The following is a 26235-nucleotide window of genomic DNA, read 5'->3' on the forward strand; positions in this document are numbered from 1 at the left end:
ACAAATGGGTTGTCACCATCTGCCAGCAGGTGGAGGTAGAGAACTCTAATTTGTGCCTCATAAGCTCCTGTGCATAGCAACCAAGCCAGTTTTCAATAACAAAGAAGTGAAAGAGTGACTTCCAGAGAAAAAACTCCAGCCTCTAGACAGAAAAAGAACTATGAAATAAAAGGCAAAACTCGTGCCTTAAAAATAACAGAACCAGAATTAAACACACACAAAATTACACAGAACCCAGAAAAACTGAAACCATCACTGAAGGGCGGGCTCTGGACTGATCCTTTGGGACTAAAGGAAAGAAAAATTATCAGGTAATTAAGTAACTTTTCCTTCAATTACGTCCCAAAGGTCAGTCCAGACAAATGGGATGTACAAAAGCAATTCTTAAGAGGGGAGGGACTGTGATATCCCTGCAGCACAAACCATGGCCCCAAAGGAAGCATCTGCTCGAGCAGACATATCCAAATGGTAATGCTTAACAAAGGAATAAGAAGGCCATGTTGCTGACCAACAGATCTCTGCCAATGAAATTGCCCTAGACTCTGCCAAAAAGTTGCCAAAGACCTGTCCATATGGACACTCCTGAGTCAGAAAAGTAGAGAAAGGGATCCCTACAAGAGAGAGCTTGAAGCTCAAACTCTCCGTGCCAACAAAATGGCAATTAGAAATACTGCTTTTATAGTAAGATCTTAGCTGACGCTCGAAGAATATCATAAAGAGCGTCTGACAAATAAGACAACCCCACCTCTAGGGTTGGGAGAAAGTATGGAAGCGAGTCCAACATGGACAATTGTTGAAGCCACGATAAAGAAGCCCTGGCTACAAAAGAAGAAGAAATTTCTGCTTGAGAATTTAATGCAGCTAGTTGAAAGGCAAGCTTCAAGGAAGTCTCAAGCTTGCGGTCATGCATATCCTTTAATGTAGTGCCGCCTTCAACAGGGCCAGTGGTATGTTTAGTAACCACTGTAATAAGGGCATCCATCTTGGGCAAACTGCTCTAAATCAGGCAGCAGAAGGGGATATAATTTGGACATAGCATGAGCCACACAGAGATTAGAATCAGGGGTCTCCCACTGAGCTGCAACAAGCTTCTGTATAGCCTCATGAATATGGAAAGATACAGCAGGTTTCTTAGTACCTGACTTAATAGATGGAGCAGGACCAGAGGACTGAAGCAGGGGAAGAAATGTTTAAAGCCTCCATAGATTTTGTGATAACAGAAGCAATTTCACTCTCAAAAACAGCGTAGCTACAGTAGGATCATCGCCCCCCTGTGTGCCTCTGAAATATCCAAGTTAGGGCAGCAGAAAAAGAGAAGGGAAGACTGAGATAAAGAGGTAGAAAGTGGCAATGGGGGCGCAAGCAGGGACCTAGACCACTAGGTTTACACCTGAGGCACAGAATATTCTCAACCCCAAACTCAACTGAACCTGCAAGAAGGACAGGAGGCCACACAGAAGTCACCACAGCGCACAGGAGCTGCTATCCTGACTGCTGGAGATAGAGAATACTGGCTTGGTTGCTAAGCGCAGGAGCTTATGAGGCACAATCCATTTGTCTGGAGTATCTGGACTGATCCTTGGGACGTAATGGAAACAAGTTACTGAATACTAAGTTGAGGTGATCAGTGACCAAGAATGTGGGGTACATGGGGACTGTGAAAAATTATAATTTCTAGAAACTTTAATAAAGACTGAAAGTTTGAAAAAAATGCAGTCTACAAAAGATTATCAAAGAATCTACTTTTATTGAGAGGTAAATAGATTACTGAACACATTTAAACAAAATCTGAGCTACTGGCAGGTCTCTAGCAGAGGAGGGGACCTATGTATGTTTAAAATGTGGTCTTTAACTACTGGAAGTACATCACTCATCTAGGGTTATTACCACTGCCATGCTTTATGTGGCTGATAATGTAAAGGCACTTGCAGGAAGAGAAAGGCAAACCATTTCTAGAGCAACTACAAATTTATACTTCGATGACTGTTTGCCACAGGGCAAGATTCCCTGTACCATTCACCTCAGATGATCTTTAAGCACTTTCTGAAGTTTGCCGTAAAATTATTCAGAGTAGTAGACAGTATCTGGAATGCATACAGCTAAGGTTGTCACCCTAGGGGCTGGTTATAATCTCCTGGGCTGTGATGTAGTATAGAAACACAAGTTAAGAGACACGATTGAACTAAATGAAGTACAGTGTCTACAATAATTAAAACAATTATTGTAGACACTAATAACCAAAACAATTTCTGCCTCTTGCTCAGAATAGGCAACACTTCACTATACCAAACTATCAAAGTCTACCCACCCTTACATTTGCACAGTTCACACCGAGACTGCAAGATTGTCGTTGTTTTATAGATTCCTGCACAACAGAACATCTCTCTCTGTCTCAAATCTTCCATAAGTAGCTGCTAGCCAATCAAAACAAAATTAATATAAACAATGCTTAAGGAAAGGACCTCAACACTCCCAAAAGCTTGCATTTATTAGGCCTTTTTACTGGTATTGCTGCACCCAGCTATTAGATTTCTCTTCAGATTTACTGCAGACAAGATAGACCCCATTTCATGTGGTGGCAGCAGCTTCACTCTGACTGTTTCATCAGTGCTTCTTGAAGTAGTCAGACAATGCATCCAGTAATTCCTGCTTCTTGCTGCCCTTCAGCCCATAGCGTCTGCACGCCTCCTTTAACACAGGTACTGTCAGTTTACCCAGAGTGTTATTTTTCACATAACTTCTCAGATCTTCATCAGAAACAGAAACTTCAGTCTTGATTTTCTTCTCCATCTGGCCTCTATCCTCACCTGTTGTGGAAAGGTATGTTATAATAAATCATCAAGGAAAACTGACACCATCTGATAAGTAAAAGAATACATGACTATCTAGGAGGAAAATATTCAGGAATAAGGTAGTGGAGGAGTGGCCTAGTGGTTAGGGTTAGGGTGGTGGACTTTGGTCCTGAGGAACTGAGTTCGATTCCCACTTCAGGCACAGGCAGCTCCTTGTGACTCTGGGCAAGTCACTTAACCCTCCATTGCCCCATGTAAGCCGCATTGAGCCTGCCATGAGTGGGAAAGCGCGGGGTACAAATGTAACAAAAATAAAATAAAATAAATATTCACTGCAGATCTCCTAGCGTCTTAAAATGCTCTCCAACAGATTTAAAAATTAAATTCAGCAGCATACAAAGTTCTGCAAACCTTTTTTAAACGCTACCATAAAAGTAGAACAGAATGCCCATAGGCTGATGATTTCACTTGAAATAAGTCTCAGTCCTTGGGGGTTAAAATTTTTAATCGTGATTAATCACACAATTTAAAAACAAAAAATAAACAGGAAGCAGGGAAAACTTCAAACAATATTGTATAACTATTTTACTACCTCTCTTTCCACCCCCCTCCAATCCCCAGACTATGTGCTGCCTTCACGCAGCACACAGCCCTTGGGGGGGGGGGGGGAGGGGGAGGGAAAGGGAAAGGGCAGAGATACAGACACTGTGACTGCACCTCTCCCCAAGATTGTGTGCTGCTTGCCTGATCTGAGATTCATGAGGCATGCAGGCAGGCAGCACACATTCTAGGGAGGTGGAAGACAGATACAGTCACAGCCTGTGCGACTATCTCTCTTCCCTCCTGTCCTCCCCCCACCCCCTCCCCAGACTGCCTGCATACCTGAGGCAGGAAGCTCTGTGGGGATGTTGATGAGACTCTGACATCACAGGAAATGAGGCGGACCTTGTAGTGGGGGGGGGGGGGGGGAGGGAGGACCCAGGAAGATTTTCTTGCCGGGGGGGGGGGGGGGGGGGCTATCACCTGACCGGGAGGTCTGGAAGAACGCAGGAAGAGTGGGAGAAGTTTGTTAGTCGGAGACCCTCGGAGGAGGGGTACCTGGTGAGAAGACCTGAGAAATCCAGCAAGGCTCGGGGTGAGCCAGAGACTGTATGATACCAACCTTGTGACCTGCATAACTGGTGCAAATACCTGTGGCAGAGATATTGGCTCTTAGAACCAACGGAGAGACGGAAACCTGCTTGTTTGCTGAGAAAGACCTGCTCTACTTCTAAGACACAGACAGCTGCGATAGCGTCTTTGGGAAAATCAGCTCCGGTGTCATCTGCGGCCGTCATCAGGACAGCATGGTGAGATCACAGTGATATATTTCCTAGTCTGGGATTAGTCAGTGGTTATCTAAGTACGACTGGTTTATGTCAGCTCTTGGTCAGGGAAAGCTGCTAATATGTATTTTGCATAACATGTGAAAAGTTTCCATAAGGATCATTAGGATATCATTTGTACTGTTCTAACCATTACTGTACGTAGTCTCAGGAGAATCAGAGTATAGTTAGACAATATATTTTGTTAGTGTGCATATCAGTAAGAGATATTATATTGCATATAAGCTATTGCAGAGTGTTTCTATTTTTCTTATCTATAATAAATAATAATATATCATCTGTGACGTGGCTTCTGTTCTTTGACGGGAAACAAACACTGGCAGGGTGCCAGCACCAAGGTTCCTGTATAAGATTCCCCTAGGCTGAGCTAGGAACCTTGGAATAAGTAATCAGTGGGTAATTATTATCCTAATTATTTATTTACACCCTACAGTAGTTAGACTCTGGAACTCATTGCCGGAGAAGGTACTGACGGCAGCTGGCCTTACTGAGTTTAAAGGGGGTCTGCATAGATTCCTGAAGGAAAAGTCCATTGATCGTTATTAAATGTTGGGTTTTTGCCAGGTTCTTGGGACCTGGAGTGCTGGGCTTGATGGACCTTGGGTCTTTTCCCAGCGTGGCAGTGCATATGTGGTAGAGGGGAAGCCTTGGGGAGTATAGGCCAATATTCAACATGCACCCCAATAGGGGTGCTCCTCACTGGCTCCCTGGATAACGAGCCAATCAGGAGCTCCCCAGCAGGAATGCTGACCGGAGCGGAAAGAAGGAAGGGAAAGAGAACATAAGGGCAGCCACACGGGAAAGTAAGGCACCGGGTAGATCAATTTTATTAAGCATGATTAATTGTGGCGTTCGTCGAGATTAACATGCAGCCTCCTTATATATCTATATATACACACACACACACACACGTGTGTATGTGTATAGATATAGATATATAAACAAACACACACACAATACAGCAACTATGTTAAACACAACCCACAGTGCACAGGCCTACTGTGAAATGCACTTGAAAGCTAATTTTTAAAAACCCAGCTAGAAGCAAAAGTGGACAGCACTAAAAGTACAAAATATTTAAGAGTTATTCCCTCTATATGAGGGACAGGTAACTGGTGCAGGACAGATTATACTTGGTTCTCTAACCTTCATCCCTCCCACTCCTCAGCTTACAGCAGACTAAGCTACTCCCTGATTGGGAAAACTAGAAACCACAGAACAAACAAGAATGGCAGATGCTGCATTATACATCAAATTATGTAGTAACTAAAAAGTTGCATGTTAGTTTTAGCTCCTAAATTGAAGTTGCTTACCTGCAACAGGGGCGCTCCATAGACAGCAACATAAATCAGCTATGCAGGTGGGTGATGTCATCCAATTCATGGACAACTCAGAGCCCAGGAACTAGAAAATTTTCTTGACCTGCACTGGAGTTCCTGCCTCATCCCTTTCTCATGCAAGTCAAAATCTTAGGTGCCTCCTTGATTGTTTATGTAGTACATGATTACTGATCATGGGTCTGGATCATGGGTTGGACCGACCGGACACACCTATCGGACACACCCATGTCTATTAGATTGTAAGCTCTTTGAGCAGGGACTGTCTCTCTTTGTTAAATTGTACAGCGCTGCGTAACCCTAGTAGCGCTCTAGAAATGTTAAGTAGTAGTAGTAGTGGATCAAAAAATGGACACTATCCTTGAAATTCCTCCATAAAAACTTTTAAACTGTTGAAAATAACTCAGAGTTTGAGAAGGCAGATTTTCAGCCATCTCTTCCGTCTGGCCAATATTGTGGAGAGGCCAGGGAGCAAGAATAAGCTTCCTACCCGAATCTGGATGCATCTGTAACTACTGTTTGTTGATGGAATGAATGCCAAGTGTCAGGTTGTGGATTTATTTCCACCAGTTTAAGGACCTTTGGAGCCTGTGAAGACAGGACAATTCTACAAAACAAAGGATGGCAAAAATTGATTCTCCTAGGATTTTAATGGTCACATGAGAAGGTGGGCATAAGAAGTTAGTTGAACTGTGGAAGCCATACGGCAATGGAGGATCAGAGAATGAACTCCTGCTGAAGGCAAAGCCTTAAGCTTACAAGCTAGGCTTCAGCCCAGCCCTTGGGAAGGGACACCTGTGCTGTGTCAGTTTCTATCAATGCTCCTATGTACTGGATATTCTGAGTAAGTTGAAAGGTTAATTATAAGGAAACCCAAACATTCAAGGAAGTTTATGCTGGTCTGGCAACCATGGGAGAGATTTGAAGACAAAAATTCAATGCTTGCAGATATGTGCCACAACTACTGCCAGGTACTTCATACAGGCTCTTGGTGCTGCCAGGAAGTCCAAAAGGAAGGACTATATTAGTAATGTGACCCAGCAAAACAAATTAGAGGAGCTGCCTGTAATGCAGGAGAATGAATTTATGGGTATAGGTATCCTTGAGATTCAATATGCATAGGCAGTCCTTGTGACCCATGAAGAGGAAAATCAGGGCCAGGGAGCTCATCTTGAATTTTCTTTGATCGGAACTCATTTAGATCTCTAAGATGGGTCTAAGGTCTCCTAACATCTTTGGAATCAAGAAGTCTCACGTAGAAGCTCCAGGGACTAATGTCACTGCTCTGTTACAGAAAATAGTGGATTTCTTGCCAAAGAATTTGGAAGTGGCGAGTGTTTACTAGAAAAGATGCATGGAGGGTAATCTGGCAGAGAAGAGGGCAGACCTGACAGACTATATGGGAATCTTTATACCCCCCTATCATATTAGGAGTCAGATTCCTATCATCAGTTTCTTGGAAGAGGAAAAAAAGAACAAGATAAAAAAAACTCCCAATCATGGAGAAAAACAACCGATTCCAAAAAAAAATCCTCTCACACACTTCTAAACAGGAACCCGTAAAGGCACATGCTTTATTCAATCATCAAAAAAGGGGTTAAGAACATAAGAACAGCCAAACTGGGTCAGACCAATAGTCCATCTAGCCCAGTATTTTGCTTCCAACTGTGGCCCATCCAGGTCACAAGTACCTGGCAAAAACCCAGTTAGTAGCAATATTCCATGCTACCAATTCCAGGGGAAGTAGTGGCGTCCCCTATGTCAATCTCAATAACAAGACTATGAACGTTTGCTCCAGGAACTTGTCCAAACTTTTTAAAAAATCTAGATACACTAACTGCAGTTACCACATCTTCTGGCAACAAGTTCTAAAGTATTTCCATGTAATTTCATTGAGTGTCCCTTGGTCTTTGTACTTTGAAAGAGTGAATCAGTTTTATCTGTTCTATTTTACTCAGTCATCTCTTTTCCAAGCTGAAGAGCCCTAACCTCTCTTTCCTCATACAGGAGACGTTCCATCCCTTTCATCATTTCAGTCACTCTTCTTTAAACCTTTTCTAATTCCGCTATATGGCGACTGGAATAGAACGCAATACTCAAGGTGAGGTAGTACCATAGAGCAATACAGAGGCATTATAATAATCTTGGGCTTATACTGCATCCCTTTCCTAATACTTCCTAACATCCTGTTTGCTTTTTTGGCCGCCGCCACTCACTGGGCAGAAGATTTCAGCGTATTGTCTTTTGGCTCTAATACCCTCTTTCAATTCACCTTTTAACCATGCTGGCTGTTTGCTCTTCTTTCTACCTTTGTTAATACATGGAATACATCTGGTCTGGGTTTCCACAATGGTATTTTTAAACAACGTCCATGCCTGATTTAAGTTCTAACCTTTGAAGCTGATCCTTTTAGTTTCTTTTTAACTATTTTCCTCATTTTGTCATAGTCACCATTATGAAAATTAAATGCTGCAACAGTAGATTTCCTTAATGACTTCACTCCAGATATCAGCTCAAATTTGATCATGTTATGATCAATGTTTCCCAGAGGATCCAACACTTGTTACCTCTTGAACCACGACATGCATACCACTAAGGACTAGATCTAAAACAGCTCCCCCTCTTGTCAGTTCTTGGACCAGTTGCTCCAAGAAGCAGTAATTTATTACATCTAATTTTTTCTCCCTAGCGCTCCCTGATGTAATATTTATCCAGTCAATATTAGGTTAATTGAAATTACCATTATAATGTTGCCCAATTTCCTAATTTCTGCAAACATTTCTTCATCTGTCCTGGTGGACAGTAGTACAGCCCTACCAGTATACTCTTTCCCTTCACACATGGAATCTCTATCAACAAGGATTCCACACTGCTGTTTCATGTAGAATACTTATTTTATCTGACTCAATTCCCTCTTTAACATATAGAGCAACTCCCCCTCCAATTTGATCCTCTATCATTGAAACATAATTTGTACCCTGATATGAGTGTCCCGTTGATTGTCCTCCTTCCACCAAGACTCTGAGATGCCTATCTGCCTCATCATTTAGTGCTATATACTCCAACTTTCTCATCTTATTTTTTAGGCTTCTAGAAAACGGCATTTATCTCTTGCTTCACAGCTTGCTTGCACTTTGTTATTGCCAATACCAGCTAGTATCTGAAGATCATGCTGCAGCCCAGTTGACACAAAATGGAACTCAATAAGTAGTCCACAATATAAGTCCAATACCAGCTGGTATTGGCAATAATGAAGTGCAAGCAAGCTGTGAAGCAAGAGATGTGCTGTTTTCTTTACCATTTTGGCAACTGAATTCTAGCAGGACTGCTGACCCAGTATAAAATGCATGCTGTCACGAAATGCCTAGCCACTGCCTGGGGCTACCCTGCAACCACTTAGAGAGTCTATCCCCAGCACAGCTCAGGTCTGCCTGCACCTGCCAATTGTGCTCTACACTAGCACCCTCCTCCCACCGACTGGGTCCCAACTGCCTCTGGGCGAGTCTCTCGCTCTCAAATTATCCCCAGTGATTTCTAGGTTACCAGAGGCCACACAGTGGTCCCACAGTTCCCAGAAAACACTCACAGACCCAACACACCAGAATTCTTAGTCAGTCCAGACAAGCAGAGGCAATAAACTAAAAATGTTTATTGTCATGCAAAAAATTAGAACAATGAACAGAAAAGGTGCAATCAGCAAAACAATAACAGGTACCTAAAAATATAGATCAATTATAACACTTTCTAAACATTTATTTACTATCTTAATAGTACTTGAGGAGATCAGGACAAAGATGGTTTAAAATTGTACTGTATTCTGTAAGTTTCTATTCTGAGTTATGAAGAAAATGATTTGAATAAAAATTGAGTGAAACAAAAAAAATCAGTTCGATTTTAGTTAAATCAATTGTTAGGCGTTAGTTAATTCAAAACCAAGCAAACAATTATTGTGCCAGATGCTAGTCATATGCACAAGATAAATATTTTAGACACATAAATTAGTTCTTACCTACTAATTTTCTTTCCTTGAATTGCTCCAGACCAGCCCAGATACTTGATTTTGTGCTGTCCTGTTTACAGGTGGAGACTGAGAACTACTGTGATGTCATCACTTAAGAACCTTGTGCAACCCCCAGGCCAATCAGTATTTATCATAAAGCAGAAGTAAGACCATTAAAAGGAGAAAATACTCCCATAGGAGCAAGCTTGAAGGATAAAGCCCTCCAGATTCAAGGTCCAACAGAAAAGGAACTAGCCAAAATCAATATATTTATTCTTCAAGAAATAGACTTGGGATGGTCGGCTTGCCAAAATTCCTCAAAGGGTGCATCGACAACTTGTCCCAGAAGTCATAAAATGTCCCAGATCATCCAAAGAATTGTAAATCTCTCTAGCCTCAGCTAAGGTCATATTCATGACTCCACAATAACGGTGACACAACAGTGTCTCTTATTGTGGACACTGAGAAAAATGGGATTCATGGGAGAGTAGCAAGGCAGAAACCACTGCCATCCAAGATCATCAATGCTCGTCTAACATTTGCAAAAACACACCTAGGTGATCCCCATGCCTTGTGGGATAATGTTCTATGGATAGACGAGTCAAAAGTAGAACTCTGGTCAACACAGGGCCCGTTATGTCTGGCATAAAGCAAATGCAGCATTCTACAGTAAGACCAACAGTCAAACATGGTGGCAGCAGCGTGATGATGTGGGGATGCTTTGCTGCCTCAGGACCTGAAAAACTTGCCATTACTAAAGGAACCATGAATTCTGCACTGTACTAAAAAAAAAACAAAAAAAAACAACTCTTAAGGAGAATGTACAGTCATCGGTTTGTGAGCTGGAGCTGAAGTATAATTGGATTATGCAGCAAGACAATTATCCAAAACACAAAAGCAAGTCTTTACATCCAAACGGCTGAGGAGAAACAAAATGATAGTTCTGGAATGGCCTAGCCAAAGTCCTGACTCGAACCCGATAGAGATGCTGTGGCAGGACCTCAAATGAGCAGTTGATGCACAAAAACCTAGGAGTGTGTCTGAATTCAAGCAGTTCAGCAAAGAGTGGGCTAAGATTCCTTAACAGCAATGTTGCAATTATTGCTGCTAAAGGTGGTGTAACTAATTATTACGCTTAGGATGCAGCTACTTTCTCACACAGGTGATATAGGTGCTGGATAACTTTGTTCCTTAAATAAATGAAGTAATAATTTAAAACTTGTATTATGTATTTACTCAGGTTCCCTTTGTCTAATATTGTATTTTGTTTAAAGACCAGAAACCATTCAGTGTTACACATACGCAATAATAGGGGAAATCAGGAGGGGGAATCTTTCTCGCATCACTGTTATCATTTATCATCTTAAGGATAGGGAATGCCTTGGAAGTCTTTCTGATACCTGCCAAAAGGGGATCCTAGGAATAGGAACTAAAGCTAGGCATCCATCGAAATCTTAAAAAGTGGATAAAGAATTATCCTCTCCTGATGGAACTTCATCCACTCCCCGCAGGGAGGCTCTCTTACTCTAGCCCAAACTTCTGCTTTACCAAATTTAAGCCTAACTCCTCTTCTGCTCCAGACAGTACGGAAAGCCTATCATCCTAATCTTCTACCCTTTCTAACCTGGGTCACTTAACAGCTACATTAAAAGAAGCAGGGACATTAAGTAAAGCAAAAAGTAGACAGTAAATAAGTACATAAGTATTGCCATACTGGGGCAGACCAAAGGTCAATCAAGCCCAGCATCCTGTTTCCAACCGTGGCCAATCCAAGTCACAAATACCTGGCAAGATCCTAAAAAAGTACAAAACATTTTATACTGCTTATTCCAGAAATAGTGGATTTTCCCCAAGTCCATATGAAGACACCAAAACTAGAATAAATTCAGATGAGAAACTTTGAGCAAAACTTAAGTCCTGCAACCTACCTGTAAGAGAAGGATCTATCACTGCCAGCACAGAGGGAGACAACTGAAGAGGCTTGACACTAGCAGCAGCCGTCATGCATGCTGCGAATATGTCAGCAGTTTCCATCAAAATAGGGTCTCCAGCTATTTCAGCCACATTAACTGCCAGCTGTAATAAGTCAGAGGAACTAAAGTGCTGGTCATCTGACAGTCCTTCAGTACAGAGAAAGACATCCGCAGCTTTCTCCTCACACTGTAAGCATTTTCCTGCCATAGCAGCAACCGACCTTTGCACCCCACAAATAGAACAGCACTTGTTTTTATCCTGCAACAACGCCAGAGTGATCTGGGAGTTCTGGTCCGCACTGAATTGCAACTAGCAGAAGTAGGAGAATAAACCATCTAGCTATTACTAGGGCATCTCACAAGCTTTAGGGTAAACAGGAGGAGGATGGAGTCAGAGCACCAGTGTTTCGGCCATACAGCCAAAGAGGAAGCAGTGGGGGGTTGTGTCAGCTGGCATCAGCAACTGTGCAGACCAACCACCAATGTGGAAAGGAAGAGAGGAAGAACCAGCCTTGCTGTCAGCAGTAAGAGAGGCGCAAGGAGATTGCTGGGAATTATGAAAGATATTGAAACAATGTGTTACAATCTTTAGCCTCCTCATTTCCCACTCTTTGAATTCCCCCTCTCCTCTCTTCAGATGTCTGCCAGAGGTACTACAGACCACCCTAACAGCCTTGCTCCCCTGTCATGACGCCCAACACAGTCACTGAATAAAAATGTTGGCCTATCCCTGGCCAGAAGTTGTAAGTACAGATCTGAATGGGGTCAAACAAATTAGGCATCACATACTGCTGCATTCATAGTTGAACACCAAGAAGAAAAACAGCTACAAATTTCTCCTATGTTTTAGCGCTAAAAGAAAAAGCAAAATCTCCTAAACAAGTAATAGGTTATGAGTACGGCAAGGTCACTTCACATTATCAGATGGCAAAGAAACCACCAGTATCAAGCATTTCTTACCTTGTTTTCGTTTTACAGCCTTGCCTTCAGGATTGTAATTGAGAGGATAAACAAGTTCCTTGAATTCTTCTACTAGAGGTCCCAGCCGACGGCCTATCATCTCCACGTTGGGCACTGACAAAACAAAACATTGCAAATTTTTATTTTAGAACACATCAACACAGCCAGCACTGAACAAGAGAATCGTAGCTGTGCCAACACAGAGTTACAATGCAGGACAGTGTTTTCCAAGTCGGTCCACAATGAATATGTACAAAAGAGATTTGCATACAATGGAGGCAGTGTATGCAAATCTCTTTCATACATACTCATTGTGGATATCCTGAAAACCTGACTGGCAAGGGGGTACTCCAGGACTGACTTGGGAAACACTGATGTAGGATATCCAAACCACAGAGGTACAATGGGTCCCTAACAATTTATGTAATGAATGAGCAAAGCCAGGAAAAGTTTTCAGAGGTCAAGCAAAACAAGTTACAGGTTATCTGTTTTGTGCCTTCACCAGTTTGAAACACATGTTTTGTTACCGCCCCTTTATTTTTGTTACTTCCCATTTTTTAGCAGCATGTAGCTAGGGAGTCCTATATGTGAGGATCAAGGTATCCCACTTGTCCTCTTTGGAAAACAAATTACTTGTAGCAGATGTTTTCTGGGGACAGCAGGATTCATATTCCTCCTTGTGATAGCAGGTGGGGAGATGCACATGTGGAAGGTTAAACACTCTCAAAAGTTTTTGTAGATCTGTAAAGCAATTTCCATGCTCAGCTCCATCGGATGATGTCATCTACATTGTGAGGATATATCTCCTGCTACCCCGGAGAACAAATGCTGAAGGTAAGTAATTCTGCTGCCACACCCAAACTCTGCCAATGTATATATTTTGTTTTTTTTGAATGCAGTCTGGAAAAGAAAATAATTTGGACTAGGGTGGAGCTTGATTCTAAATCCCCAGCTGTCAGGTCAGGAGTCCTGCTCTAAACAATGATGTGATGTGTATGTATGGACAGAAGTTCATATTGTATCTCTGCAAATTTCTTCAATGGAGACTAACCTCAAGTAGGCTACAGACAAAGCTATAGCTCTGATACTATCAGCCGTGACATGACTTTAGAGCAGGGATTCTCAACCCAGTCCTTGGGACACACCTAGCTAGTCAGTTTTTCAGGATACCAACAATGAATATGCATGAGATAAATTTGCATACAATGAAGGTAAGGCATGCAAATTTATCTTCTACAAGACCACTCTGTTGTTGAAAAACTCATATAACTCTAATATCATCTTCTTCTGTAAAGACCAAAGAAAAAGAATTCATTCAATTTCTCTGCTATGGCCTTATCCTCCCCAAGTGCTCCTTCCTGATCTAATTGTTCCATAGATTCTCTCGTAGGTTTCCTGTTTCTGATATACCTGAAAAAAGTGTTACTATAAGTTTTTGTCTCCACGGCAAGGTTTTCTTCATATTCTCTTTTAGCCTTCTTTATCAATGATTTGCAACTGGCTTGACAGTGCTCTGTTCTAAATATCTCTATTTGAAAACTGTTGTCTTATGTGGAATGGCGCAGGCAGTGGAAGTGTCCATCTCAGTAAAAAATCACTAGTAACTGACATCCAGCTGCTCATCTATGAAATGTGGCTGGAGACTGAGCATTTCTCAAACTACAGCAGGGATCAGGCACCGGTGCAGGGCAGTGGATACACATGTGAATGTACTGTGTATGAATTAAAGACCAACTATCAGTAACATTAATCTGTCCCCTTTCATCAGAACTGAAGTTAAGCAAAGTAAATCATTTTTTTAAAGGAGGACTCTATAGGTATAACTGAAAGCTTCTAGTATATAGATTTTTTATTTTAGTAGCAATGGAAGTACAGTAAGATACCCTACAGAGGCCACAGACTACTTACAGGTCAGGTCCTTCACTGGCTCAGGCTCCATCAGATCCAAGGCCAAGGCCTCCAGATTTCGGAAGTGCTGCTGGAGCACAGGGTTCTCAAAATCATTGCTCCTGGAAGCATATGAAAGAACAAGATGTCAACACTTGTGCTTTGCTAACATTTATCATATTTCTATTACATGACTGTTTTACTATGTGCATACGATACTGATACTGTATCCTATTACTCCTATTTTTAAGATTCACTTTTCCAACTCCAAATTTATCTCATTGATTGTATTTATACTTATATTTGATCAGTTCACTATTGTATGCTGTTTACAGATTAAATTTGTGCCGAGTATGAAAATTTCTGTTCAGTTCTGTAACTGTTTTTAAAAAAAATATTGTATGTTGATATTGTCTATTATAAATCACTTTAGAATTTTGGCTGTGTTAAGTATTATATAAAGTTAATAAATCAAATAAAAGTTTTTTGTCAGCTGTACCTACTGTACACTGCCTTGAATGAATTTCTTCATAATGACAGTGAATAAATCTCAATAAGCAATCAAACACAAGGCAGTACAAAAGTAAACTCTCTGTCCTCTAGATTCCTCTCCTCACCCCCCAATTGTTTCTGTGCCTGTGATTACAACAGAAGAAGCGAAGCAAGGGTCCCTCCATTCTCCTCACTGCTACGTAAGAGGCAATTACACGGTGGAAGTAGAATAGAATTAAAGTCCTTGAGCAAAAGATGTCCTGTTTCAAGACTATGCAAGCAAACTGATTAACAGAATATTCTCTTGGCCCAATAGTTTTCCCCTCCTCCTTGGGCTCTCTTCCTAAATTGGAGTTTGCCTTTGCTGGGCTACCGCCAAAGATAAAGTAGACGAAAAGTCCAGGATTCAGATTTCAACAACTTTATTGTAGGATAACCACCCAGACCCGATGTGTCCATGTTTCAACTAAATAGGCTGCATCAGGGTCAATGGACATCAAGCATCAGAGTAAACATGACTTTCTTCCCAAAACATAAATCAAATTAAAGATGCAACTCCCTTAACGCTGCAAAAGAAACTGCCTTTCCTCTTTGACAGTGCATTTGTATATAGCATCACAAAGCAATGATTTCCACTGTTCCAGACGCAGCCTATTTAGACAAAACATGGCTATGTTGGGTCTGTGTTGTTATCCTACAATAAAGTTGTTAAAGTAGACCAAAAGAAACTGAACTCAAATTGCATCTTTGGCCATGCATCACCACCTCTGTTTTTCTGTTTCCTTTGATGGGCTATAGCACCAAGAATATTCACTTGCAACTTATCTAGAGCAGGAGGGGTTCCTCCTACTTTTATACAAACTCTGTCCAGTTCCTGCAGAGACACTGCTTAACCAGAGGCCATAAACCAAGGTTCCTTTAAGACAGCAGTAATATGGATTGAGTCTGATCATTAGATGTTTGTATATGTAAAATAGCTAAAGAATACAACTCCAAGGGAAGCTGGAAGGGTGTGCAAGAATACTTGGCCTGCTATCCTCAGAGAACACCTGGTACAGTGAGTAACTTTGCTTTCTCCAAGGACAAGCAGGCCACATCTGGGAATCCCTAGCTACCAGGCTCACTGAAAACAACAATGCTAGGATAATATGGACTCGAATCGTCAAGGCCTCAATGTGAACCTGAAACTACTTACATAGTAGTTGTGAAGGTGCAGCCTGAAACCAAAGAAAATTAGGCCGGTTGGGGGGGGGGGGGGGGGGAATTGGATTCCAAACAAATTCTGCAGGACTGTCTGACCAAATCGGCTATCACATTGGGTATCCTGCTCAAGACAGTAATGAGATGTGAATGTGTGGACAGAAGACCATGTTGCAGCTTTGCAAATCTCCTCTATGGAGGCTGACCATAAGTGGGCTACTGACACAGCCCTGACGCCGACATTATAAGCCTTGACAAGACCCGCTAGAGTAGGCCCAGCTTGGGCATAAGTGAAGGAGATGTTTGGCAACTACTGTGCTGTGGCAGAAAGGACCTATCATTTGTTAAGGGATGGCAGTTACTGGGCATGTTGTAAAGGGATTTAGATTAGTTCATGCCTTTATCAGTAGTTCAAGTTACTAAATGGCTTACAATATAAGTTTGTGCATGAGGCAATGGGGGGAGGTTAAGTGATTTTGTCCAGGGTCACCAGGAGCCTCAGTAGGATTTCAATTCTGGCTTCCCTGGTCCTCAGACCACTGCTCTAACCATCAGGCTAATCCTAATAGGGGGCGTTTGCAGCCAACACTGTATTGGCACCCTTTTGGCCAAAGACTGTTTAGGGCAGGCAGCCTAGTTCATGACCAGTGAATAAATCCATGTTTCTTGAATAGTTCTCTTTGGGGAGAGGCAAAATAAAGGGAAAAAATTAACCCAAGCATGTCTCTTGTTAGTATTACAGAATAATGCTGACTAATGTCTTGTGTTGCTTTTTTTTTTTTTTTTCCTGGGAACTGCTCAGAAGAGAGGTTTGCCCAGGCGGTATGTTTCCTACTTGTAGACGTTTATCTTCTAACTTACCAAACTGAGAAAGCTTTGCATCTGCTTGCTGTCCTAGAGAAAATGATTTTGCAAGGCAACAGTAACAAAAATGGGAAAAATGAGGTAGGTGTTTCAGAGCAAATACTGGATACATTTGTATATATTACAATACTGTGCAACATGGCTTTGGCAGATTTTTATTCACTTGTCATTCTAAATTCAAACTCAACACAAGTCGCAATTCGTGTACTTACAGTCTAAACCAAATTTGAAAGATGGACTATAAATAAATAGCAATTGTTTTTACAAAAGTACAGCCAGTGCAATAACTTTGTTAGGTGTCCTCAGGTCCACTTATGGATGGATTTCTTTGGTGATAAATAATGAGCCTGATAGTCAGCTAGGGTTAAGCACTGGCCACGGCATTTAATGGATAGTGCCGTTGAATATATTAAAGTTTTCTATTTCTGTTGATGGCTCTCTCATTCTCCCTGTCTCCTCAGCTCGAAACCTTGGAGTCATCTTTGACTCTTCTCTCTCCTTCTCTGCTCATATCCAGCAGATCACCAAGACCTGTCGTTTCTTTCTTTACAACATCCGTAAAATCCGCCCCTTTCTTTCCGAGCACTTTACCAAAACCCTCATCCACACCCTTGTCACCTCTCGTTTGGACTACTGCAATCTGCTTCTTGCTGGCCTCCCACTTAAGTCACCTCTCCCCTCTCCAGTCGGTTCAAAACTCTGCTGTCCGTCTCGTCTTCCGCCAGGGTCGCTTTACTCATACTACCCCTCTCCTCAAGTCGCTTCACTGGCTCCCTATCCGTTTTCGCATCCTGTTCAAACTTCTTCTACTAACCTATAAATGTACTCACTCTGCTGCTCCCCAGTATCTCTCCACACTCGTCCTTCCCTACACCCCTTCCCGTGCACTCCGTTCCCTGGATAAATCCTTCTTATCTGTTCCCTTCTCTGCTACTGCCAACTCCAGACTTCGCTCCTTCTGTCTTGCTGCGCCCTATGCCTGGAATAGACTTCCTGAGCCCCTACATCTTGCCCCATCCTTGACCATCTTTAAATCTAGATTGAAAGCCCACCTCTTTAACATTGCTTTTGACTCGTAACCACTTGTATCCACTCACCTCCACCTACCCTCCTCTCCTCTTTCCTCTACACATTAATTGATTTGTTTGCTTTATTTTTTGTCTACTAGATTGTAAGCTCTTTGAGCAGGGACTGTCTTTCTTCTATGTTTGTGCAGCGCTGCGTACGCTTTGTAGCGCTATAGAAATGCTAAGTAGTAGTAGTAGTAGTAGATGCAATCTGCTAGCCAATTAAAAATCGTGTGTTTGCTGATGGCTACCTCCATCTAGTTTGGGTCAAAAGAAGCAAAAAGCTGAGTGGACTCTGTATGATAAAGGGGATGGAACTCCCCCATATGAGGAAAGGCTAAAGAAATTAGGGCTCTTTAGCTTGGAAAACACGGCTATGGGGAGATATGATTGAGGTCTGCAAAATCCTGAGTGATGTAGAACGTGTAAAAGTGAATCGATTTTACAGTCTTTCAAAAATACAAAGAGCAGGGGACATTCAATGAAATTACATGGAAATACTTTTAAAACAATTAAGAGGAAATATTTTTTCACTCAAAGAATAATTCAGCTCTGGAACTTGTTGCCCTGGTAATGGTGATTAGCATATTTGGGTTTAAAAAAAGGTTTGGACAAGCTCCTGGAGGAAAACTCCATAGATGGACATGGGGGAAGCCAATGCTTGCCCTGGGATTGGTAGAATGGAATGTTGCTACTAACTGGGTTTCTGCCACGTATGTATGACCTGGATTGGCCACTGTTGGAAGCATGATACTGGGCTAGATGGACCATTGGTCTGATTCAATATTCTTATGATGTTTAAAGTGTACTATTTTTCGGTTTCTTAACTTTTTTTGATTGCTTGAATAGGCTAAGATTTCTCCTCACCCCAAGCATGATCTGAGATTGTATTTATTTTTTTTTTTTAATTGCATTTGAATCCCACATTTTCCCACCTATTTGCAGGCTCAATGTGGCTTACAGAGTTTTGCTATGACAGTGAGGCGTATTTTCAAAGCACTTAGCCTTCCAAAGTTCCATAGAAACCTATGGAACTTTGGAAGGCTAAGTGCTTTGAAAATATGCCTCATAGTCAATACAGGATATGTGGCTTACAGAGTTTTGTTGTTACATAGTCATTACAGGATGTCAGATACAATTGATAATGTACATAGTCATTACAGGATGTCAGATACAATTGTTAATGTACAAAGATTAAGTACAGGAAGAGAGAGGGAAGGTGTTAGGGAGGATCATATAAAAGGTGGTCTGTCATAATTGGGTGGTTTATTGGGTAGTTTTGTAAGGCTATGGGTTCTCTTTGTAGGCCTTGTTGAAGAGATGTGTCTTCAAAGATTTGCGAAAGGTATTTATTTCGTCAGTAGTTTTCAGGGCTGTAGGTAATTCATTCCACAACTGCGTGCTCGTGTAAGAGAAGGTGGATGAGTGTGTCAGCTTGTATTTTAGTCCTTTACAACTGGGGAAGTGTACATTGAGAAATTTGTGGGATGATCTTATGGCTTTTCTGGGAGGTAGGTCCACGAGGTTTAACATGTATATTGGGGTGTCTGCGTGAATGATTTTGTGTACCATCGTGCAGATCTTGAACGCAATGCGTTCCTTGAGTGGGAGCTAGTGAAGTTTCTCTCTTAGGGGTTTTGCGCTTTCATATTTAGTTTTTCCAAATATGAGTCTGGCAGCGGTATTCTGGGCTGTTTTGAGTTTTTTGATGGTCTGCTCTTTGCAGCCCGCGTATAGTGCGTTGCAGTAGTCCAGATGACTTATTACCATTAATCTTCCGTACCAGGGTACGGAAGATGTGTCTCGGGAAGAAAGGTTTTACTCTTTTGAGTTTCCACATGGAGTAAAACATCTTTCTTGTTGTGTTCTTCACGTGGGTTTCGAATGTGAGGTTTCGGTCAATGGTAACTCCAAGAATTTTCAGATTTTGTGAAACGGGAAGAGAGCAGTATGGTGTGGTTATGGTGGAGTATTTGTTTGTGTTGTGTTGTGAGGTGAGTATAAGACATTGTGTTTTTTCTGCGTTGAGTTTTAGCTGGAATGCATCCGCCCAGGAGTGCATGATTTGGAGGCTCTGGTTGATCTCGTTGGTGATTTCGTTTAGATCTTGTTTGAACTGTATGTATATCGTGACATCATCTGCGTATATGTAGGGGTTGAGATTTTGATTAGCTAGAAGTTTGGCTAAAGGTATCATCATTAGGTTGAAGAGGGTTGGAGAGAGGGGGGATCCTTGGGGAACTCCACATTCAGGTATCCATAGGGGTGATATTTATCAGGCCTGTGTCAACCACTACAGTAAAAATAGTTCTGGACAGTAATAATCAATTCTAGACATGGAGTGTGCTCTAGTGAGCTGTGTTTAACCCATCTCAGTGGGATATAAGGTTCTTCCATTTTGAAAGAAAAAATGCCTGAAAATTGACATCTTTATGTAGTTGAAGAGGAAATTCAGTGGTGTACGAGGGCTGGGCGCACGGTGTGTGTGTGGGAGGGGGGGTGCAAGGAGCATCCGCGCAGCTGTCGGCTCCACCGGTTCCCTGCTCCCTCTGATGTTACTTCCTGTTCTGGGGCACAGGGAACTGGTGGAGCCTACAGCCATGCAGCTGCTCCCTGCACCCCAGGAGGTAAGAGGCAATGCACCCAGGGGGAGTCTTGAGATGATGTGCCCGGGGTGAGGGGGTGGGAAGACGACACTGCACCCGGGGGAGGGGGGGTGCAGAGCTGACCAAGGAACACCACTGAGGAAATTTCCATTGAAAGGTACCTGACAAAGACAAGTCAAACCTTAAAGTTAATCTCACCCACGCATGGTCTGAGATCTCTATTGGGCCTATGTCAGTGTCAACCACTAAAGTAAAAATAGCTCTGGACAGTAATAATCAATTCTAGATATGGAGTGTGCTCTAGAAAGCTGTGTATAACCCTTCTCAGTGGGATATAAGGTCCTCCAAGTCCAGTGTACACAACATTGAGCACCCCCCCCCCCCCCCCGTAGTTCTCAACATTTCCCTTCCCGAGGGGAGAGATCTATCTAGAGAAAGATCAGAGGCCTCGTTAAAATCACCCCCCATCAAAACTGGTGCGTTTCCAAAATTATGTAAGGTATGTATGAGTTGGTTATTGAAGCACTTGTCAAAGGTATTAGGAGCATATACAATGTATAATACTAAATGTTCTCTATTCAATGGTACATGGGCAATGACAAATCTAACCTTCTCGTCATGGATCACTTTGTGGGTAATTAAAGAATAACCTTTTTTATCAATATAATCACTCCAACCTTCTTTCCCATGCAGGAGATTCCAAGTAAGATCCCACCCACCAGAGACAGAGCTTACTGTGTTCTACTCCATCCAAATGTGTCTCTTGTAAGGAAACTATTGAAGTATTGAAGATTTTTGATGTTGAAAACCTGCAAAACCTTTAGTCTCTTGACTGGTGAATGGATATCCCCAACATACCATGTCAAAATCTTAAAGGACAGTGAGGCAAAACTCAAAGACTGTGTACAGAATTAGTAGGTAATATAGTCCAGGGGGATGTCCCGGCCACCAACCCCACTGAACCACAACTCCTCTCCACCAAAAGGAAGCACACGCACTTTAAATACAAACTACCAAGCATGTCAGCAAACCTCAATTTCTGGGCTCCGACTAACCCACCCAAACCAATCCCATCCCCTAAAGCCATCCCCATCCCACTGCCCTCCCACCAAAACTATAATGTAGTACCTAACCCTCTTTTACCTACCATCATCCCCTTCCGTCCTATTTCTTCCCACACCCTTATCCTCTTAAAATACACCCAGAGGTGCTACTCCCTCTAGTGCCTCGATTTCCCATTTATACATGAGAAACAACCAGGTCAAAAATATATATTTTTTTCGTTTCTCTTTTTCTCTTTTCCATCCCTGTTCTTTTCTCTCCTTTCTCTTTTTTTATCTCTTTGTCCTCACTGCATCAAACCTATACGTTAGGAAAGCAGTGCAGCCTTCATCATTTGAACAAACATGACACAGATGACTCTCTGAAAAAAGACCTGTGTCTGAGGCTAAGCTAGAAACAAAATATTGGCTTTAAATCCATTTTACATATACAAACTTAGTAATAGAAGTTATTATGGTCTGGTCTCCAAGAATAAGGGAATAGACCATTAACTAATTACATAAATGTGTCCAGGATCTGTAAAGAGGTTATTCAAGAAAGTAGCCTCATACTAACTTTCTTAGAATAATTATTTCAGTGAAAATAATTTGATCAATTCACTAATGGTGAACAGCTACTTCTTGCCTTTGGAATAAGATCAAATCCAGACCTGGAAAGCCTTGCTGACAATGTTAGTACGCAAGGCTGTATAATATCTGAGAAGCATCTGGAGCAGGAGCTGTAAAGCGAAGATACTTACCTGTAAGCAGGTATTCTCCAAGGACAGTCAAACTGTGCATGCACCGAGTGCCTTCCTGCCTGCGGCGCAGCTGCACTCTTCAGTTAAGTGAAGAGTAAAAAACAGTGATAGAGGAGACAACTCCAAGGGGAGGTGGGTGGGTCTGTGAGGATTATCAGCCTGCTATCCTCGGAGAATACCTGCTACAGGTAAGTATCTTCATTTTCTCCAAGGACAAGCAGGCTGAATAATCCTCATAAGTGGGGTATCCCTAGCATCCAGGCTCACTCATAAACAACAACAGTTGGTCAGTTGGGCCTCGCAACGGTGAGGACGTAACATACATTAAAACTAAAACTATATACAACTAACTTGAGAGTGCAGCCTGGAACAGAATAAAACCTGGCCTGGGGGGTGGGGTGGAGTTGGATGCTAAACCTCAAACACATTCTACAGCACAGACTGTTGCGTCAGGTATCCTGCTCAAGGCAGTAATGAGATGTGAAAGTGTGGACTGAAGACCATGTCGCAGCTCTGCAAATCTCTTCAATGGAGGCTGACTTTAAGTAAGCCACCGACGCAGCCATGGCTCTGACATTATGAGCCGTGACATGGCCCTCCAGAGTCAGCCCAGCTTTGGCATAAGTGAAGGAAATGCAATCTGCTAGCCAATTGGAAATGGTGCATTTACCGATGGCGACTCCCCTCCTTTTGGGATCAAAAGCAACAAACAACTGAGTGGACTGTCTGAAGGGCTTCGTCCGCTCTATGTAAAAGGCCAATGCTCTTTTGCAGTACAAGGTGTGCAAGCTGCTTTCGCCAGGGTGGGCCATGAGGACAGGAAAAGAATGTTGGCAAGACAATTGACTTATTCAGATGGAACTCAGACACCACCTTTGGCAGGAACTTAGGGTGCGTGCGGAGGACTACTCTGTTGTGATGAAGCTTAGTATAAGGTGCATCCATTACTAAGGCTTGAAGCTCACTGACCCTACTAGCTGAAGTAACAGCCACCAAGAAAATGACCTTCCAGGTCGAGTACTTCAGATGGCAGGAATTCAGTGGCTCAAAAGGAGCTTTCATCAGCAGGGTGAGAAGGAAGTTGAGATCCCATGACACTGGCGGAGGTTTGATAGGGGGCTTTGACAAGAGCAAACCTCTCATGAAGCGAACTAAAGGCTGTCCAGAGATAGGCTTACCTTCTACACGCTGATGATAAGCACTAATTGCACTAAGGTGAACCCTTATGGAGTTGGTCTTGAGACCAGACTCTGATAAGTGTAGAAGGTATTCAAGCAGGGTCTGTGTAGGACAAGAAAAGGTATCTATGACCTTGATGTCACACCAGATGGCAAACCTCTTCCATTTAAAAGAGTTAACACCTCTTAGTGGAATCTTTCCTGGAAGCAAGCCAGACCCGGGAGACACCCTCCGAAAGACCTAAGGAAGCTAATTCTATGCTTTCAACATCCAGGCCATGAGAGCCAAAGACTGGAGGTTGGGATGTAGAAGCGACCCCTCGTTCTGAGTGATGAGGGTCTGAAAACACGCCAATCTCCACGGTTCTTTGGAAAACAATTCCAGAAGAAGAGGGAACCAAATCTGACGCGGCCAAGAAGGCACAATCAGGATCATGGTTCCGCGGTCTTGCTTGAGTTTCAGCAAAGTCTTCCCCACCAGAGGTATGGGATGATATGCATACAGAAAGCCTGTTCCCCAATGTAGGAGAAAGGAATCTGACGCTAGTCTGCCTTGGGCCTGAAGCCTGGAACAGAACTGAGGGACCTTGTGATTTAGTTGAGTGGCAAAGAGATCCACCGAGGGGGTGCCCCACACTCGGAAAATCTCGCGGGCCACGCCCATATTCAGCGACCACTCGTGAGGTTGCATAACCCTGCTCAGCCTGTCGGCCAGACTGTTGTTTACGCCTGCCAGATAAGCGGCTTGGAGAAACATGCAGTGATGGCGCGCTCAAAGCCACATCTGGACGGCCTCCTGACACAGAGGGCAAGATCTGGTCCCCCCCCCCCCCCCCCCCCCACTTGTTGCTGTAGTACATCACAACCTGATTGTCTGTTTGAATCAAGATAATTTGGTTGGACAGCCGATCTCTGAAAGCCTTGAGAGTGTTCCAGATTGCTCGGAGCTCCAGAAGGTTGATCTGAACATCTGTTTCCTGGGGGAGACCAGGCCCCCTGGGAGTGAAGCCCATATACATAAGTTCCCCATCCCAGGAGAGATGCATCCATCGTCAGCACTTTTTGCGGCTGAGGAATTTGGAATGGATGTCCCACGGTCAAATTGGATCAAATCGTCCACAAGTGAAGAGAATGTAGAAAATCATCGGATAGAAGGATGACATCTTCTAGATTCCCTGTGGCCTGATACCACTAGGGTCCATTGAGCAGATCTCATGTGCAGACGTGCCATGGGCGTAACATGAACTGTAGAGGCCCATGTGCCCCAAGAATCTAAACATCTGCTGAACTGTGACGCTCAAACCTTGGACACTAGGGACAGAAGGTTGTCTGCCCACGCCTCGGGAAGATAGTGTCAAGCAATGCTCCAATGAACTCCAATTTCTGAACCAGAGTGAGATGGGACTTGGGATAATTTCTTACGAACCCTAGTAGTTCCAGCACCTGAATAGTCTTCTGCATGGACTCCCGAGCACCGTCCTCCAAGGTGCTCTTCACTAGCCAATTGTCGAGATAAGGGAACACATGCACTCCCAAGCCTGCGTAGCGATGCTGCAACTACCGTTAGGCATTTTGTGAATACTCTGGGAGCTGATGCTAGGCCAAAGGGCAGCATGCGGTACTGGAAGTACTGCATTCCCCAGCCGAAAATGAAGATACTTCCTGTGAGCTGGAAGTATCAGGATGTGTGTATAAGTATCCTTCAAGTCCAGAGAGCATAGCTAATTGTTTTCAGATATCATGGGAAGAAGGGTGCCTAGGGAAACCATCCTGAACGTTTTCTTCTGCACAAGGAAGTACCTGGAATAGAATCCCAACCCTTCTTCCCCTGGTGGAAGAGGTTCGACTGCATGGGCCTTTAGAAGGGCATAGAGTTCCTCTGCAAGTACTTGCCTGTGTGGAGAGCTGAATGAATGAGCTCTCGGTGGGCAATTTGGAGGTCTGGATTCCAGATTGAGGGTGTATCCTAACTGAACTATTTGAAGAACCCACAAATCGGAGGTTATGAGATGCCACCTTTAGTGAAAAAAATATTAGCCTCCCCCCAATTGGCAAGTCGTCTGGCATGGATATTTGTACTGTGGCTATGCTCACCTGGAGCCAGTCAAAAGTTTGACCCTTGCTTTTGCTGGGGAGCCGCAGGGGCCTTGGCGCACACTGTTGACGTGAACGAGCACAATGGGACTGAGCCTGATTAGGTTGGCGAGCAGTGGGAGCGAGCAGCTGCAAATGGACGTCCTTTTTGAACGTTAAAATTTTTTTTTTTTTTTTAACGGAGCCAGCGGGAGGGGGGAGAAAAGGAGGGACCTGGCACCACCAGGTTTGCACTTGCTCACGAAGAGCCCTTAACCCCAGGTACTCAACAAAACCTAAACAATTAGGCTTGGAGACCTAGCCAGAGCTGCTGCTGTGTGACCACACACCTGCTGAGATAGAGAACATACTGGGGAATTTCCGGCAGCACATGACCACATATAGGGAGGCAAAAGATTGCTCTCTATCTCCACCTGCTGGTAGATGGACACAACCCACCAGTCTATGGATTGATCGGCTTGATGATAGGGAAGCCAACGTAAGCTTCTTAGGAGGAGTTTCACGCTTTCAAAGTGTGTTTTTCCGAAGATTAGTCTGGCAGCCGTGTTTTGTGCTGTCTGTAGTTTTCTTATGATTTGATCTTTGCAGCCTATGTAAAT

General features: G+C 43.0%; 1 protein-coding gene across 2 annotated transcripts in view; it reads right to left on the reverse strand.

Annotated features, from left to right (window-relative positions):
• Positions 1 to 2469: 2469 nt before the first annotated feature.
• XRCC6 (X-ray repair cross complementing 6) overlaps positions 2470 to 26235 on the reverse strand; it is a 141038-nt gene continuing 117272 nt past the window's right edge. For both annotated transcript variants that reach the window (XM_030207770.1, XM_030207781.1), the window contains exons 11-13: positions 14356 to 14456; positions 12448 to 12561; positions 2470 to 2807 (exon numbers count right to left, since the gene is read on the reverse strand). In XM_030207770.1, coding sequence (XP_030063630.1) covers positions 2605 to 2807; positions 12448 to 12561; positions 14356 to 14456 — 418 coding nt within the window. In that variant the 3' untranslated portion in view covers positions 2470 to 2604. The remainder of the gene's footprint in view (positions 2808 to 12447; positions 12562 to 14355; positions 14457 to 26235) is intronic.

The sequence above is a fragment of the Microcaecilia unicolor genome, chromosome 1 (assembly GCF_901765095.1).
Source record: "Microcaecilia unicolor chromosome 1, aMicUni1.1, whole genome shotgun sequence".
In the NCBI taxonomy this organism is placed as follows: domain Eukaryota; kingdom Metazoa; phylum Chordata; class Amphibia; order Gymnophiona; family Siphonopidae; genus Microcaecilia; species Microcaecilia unicolor.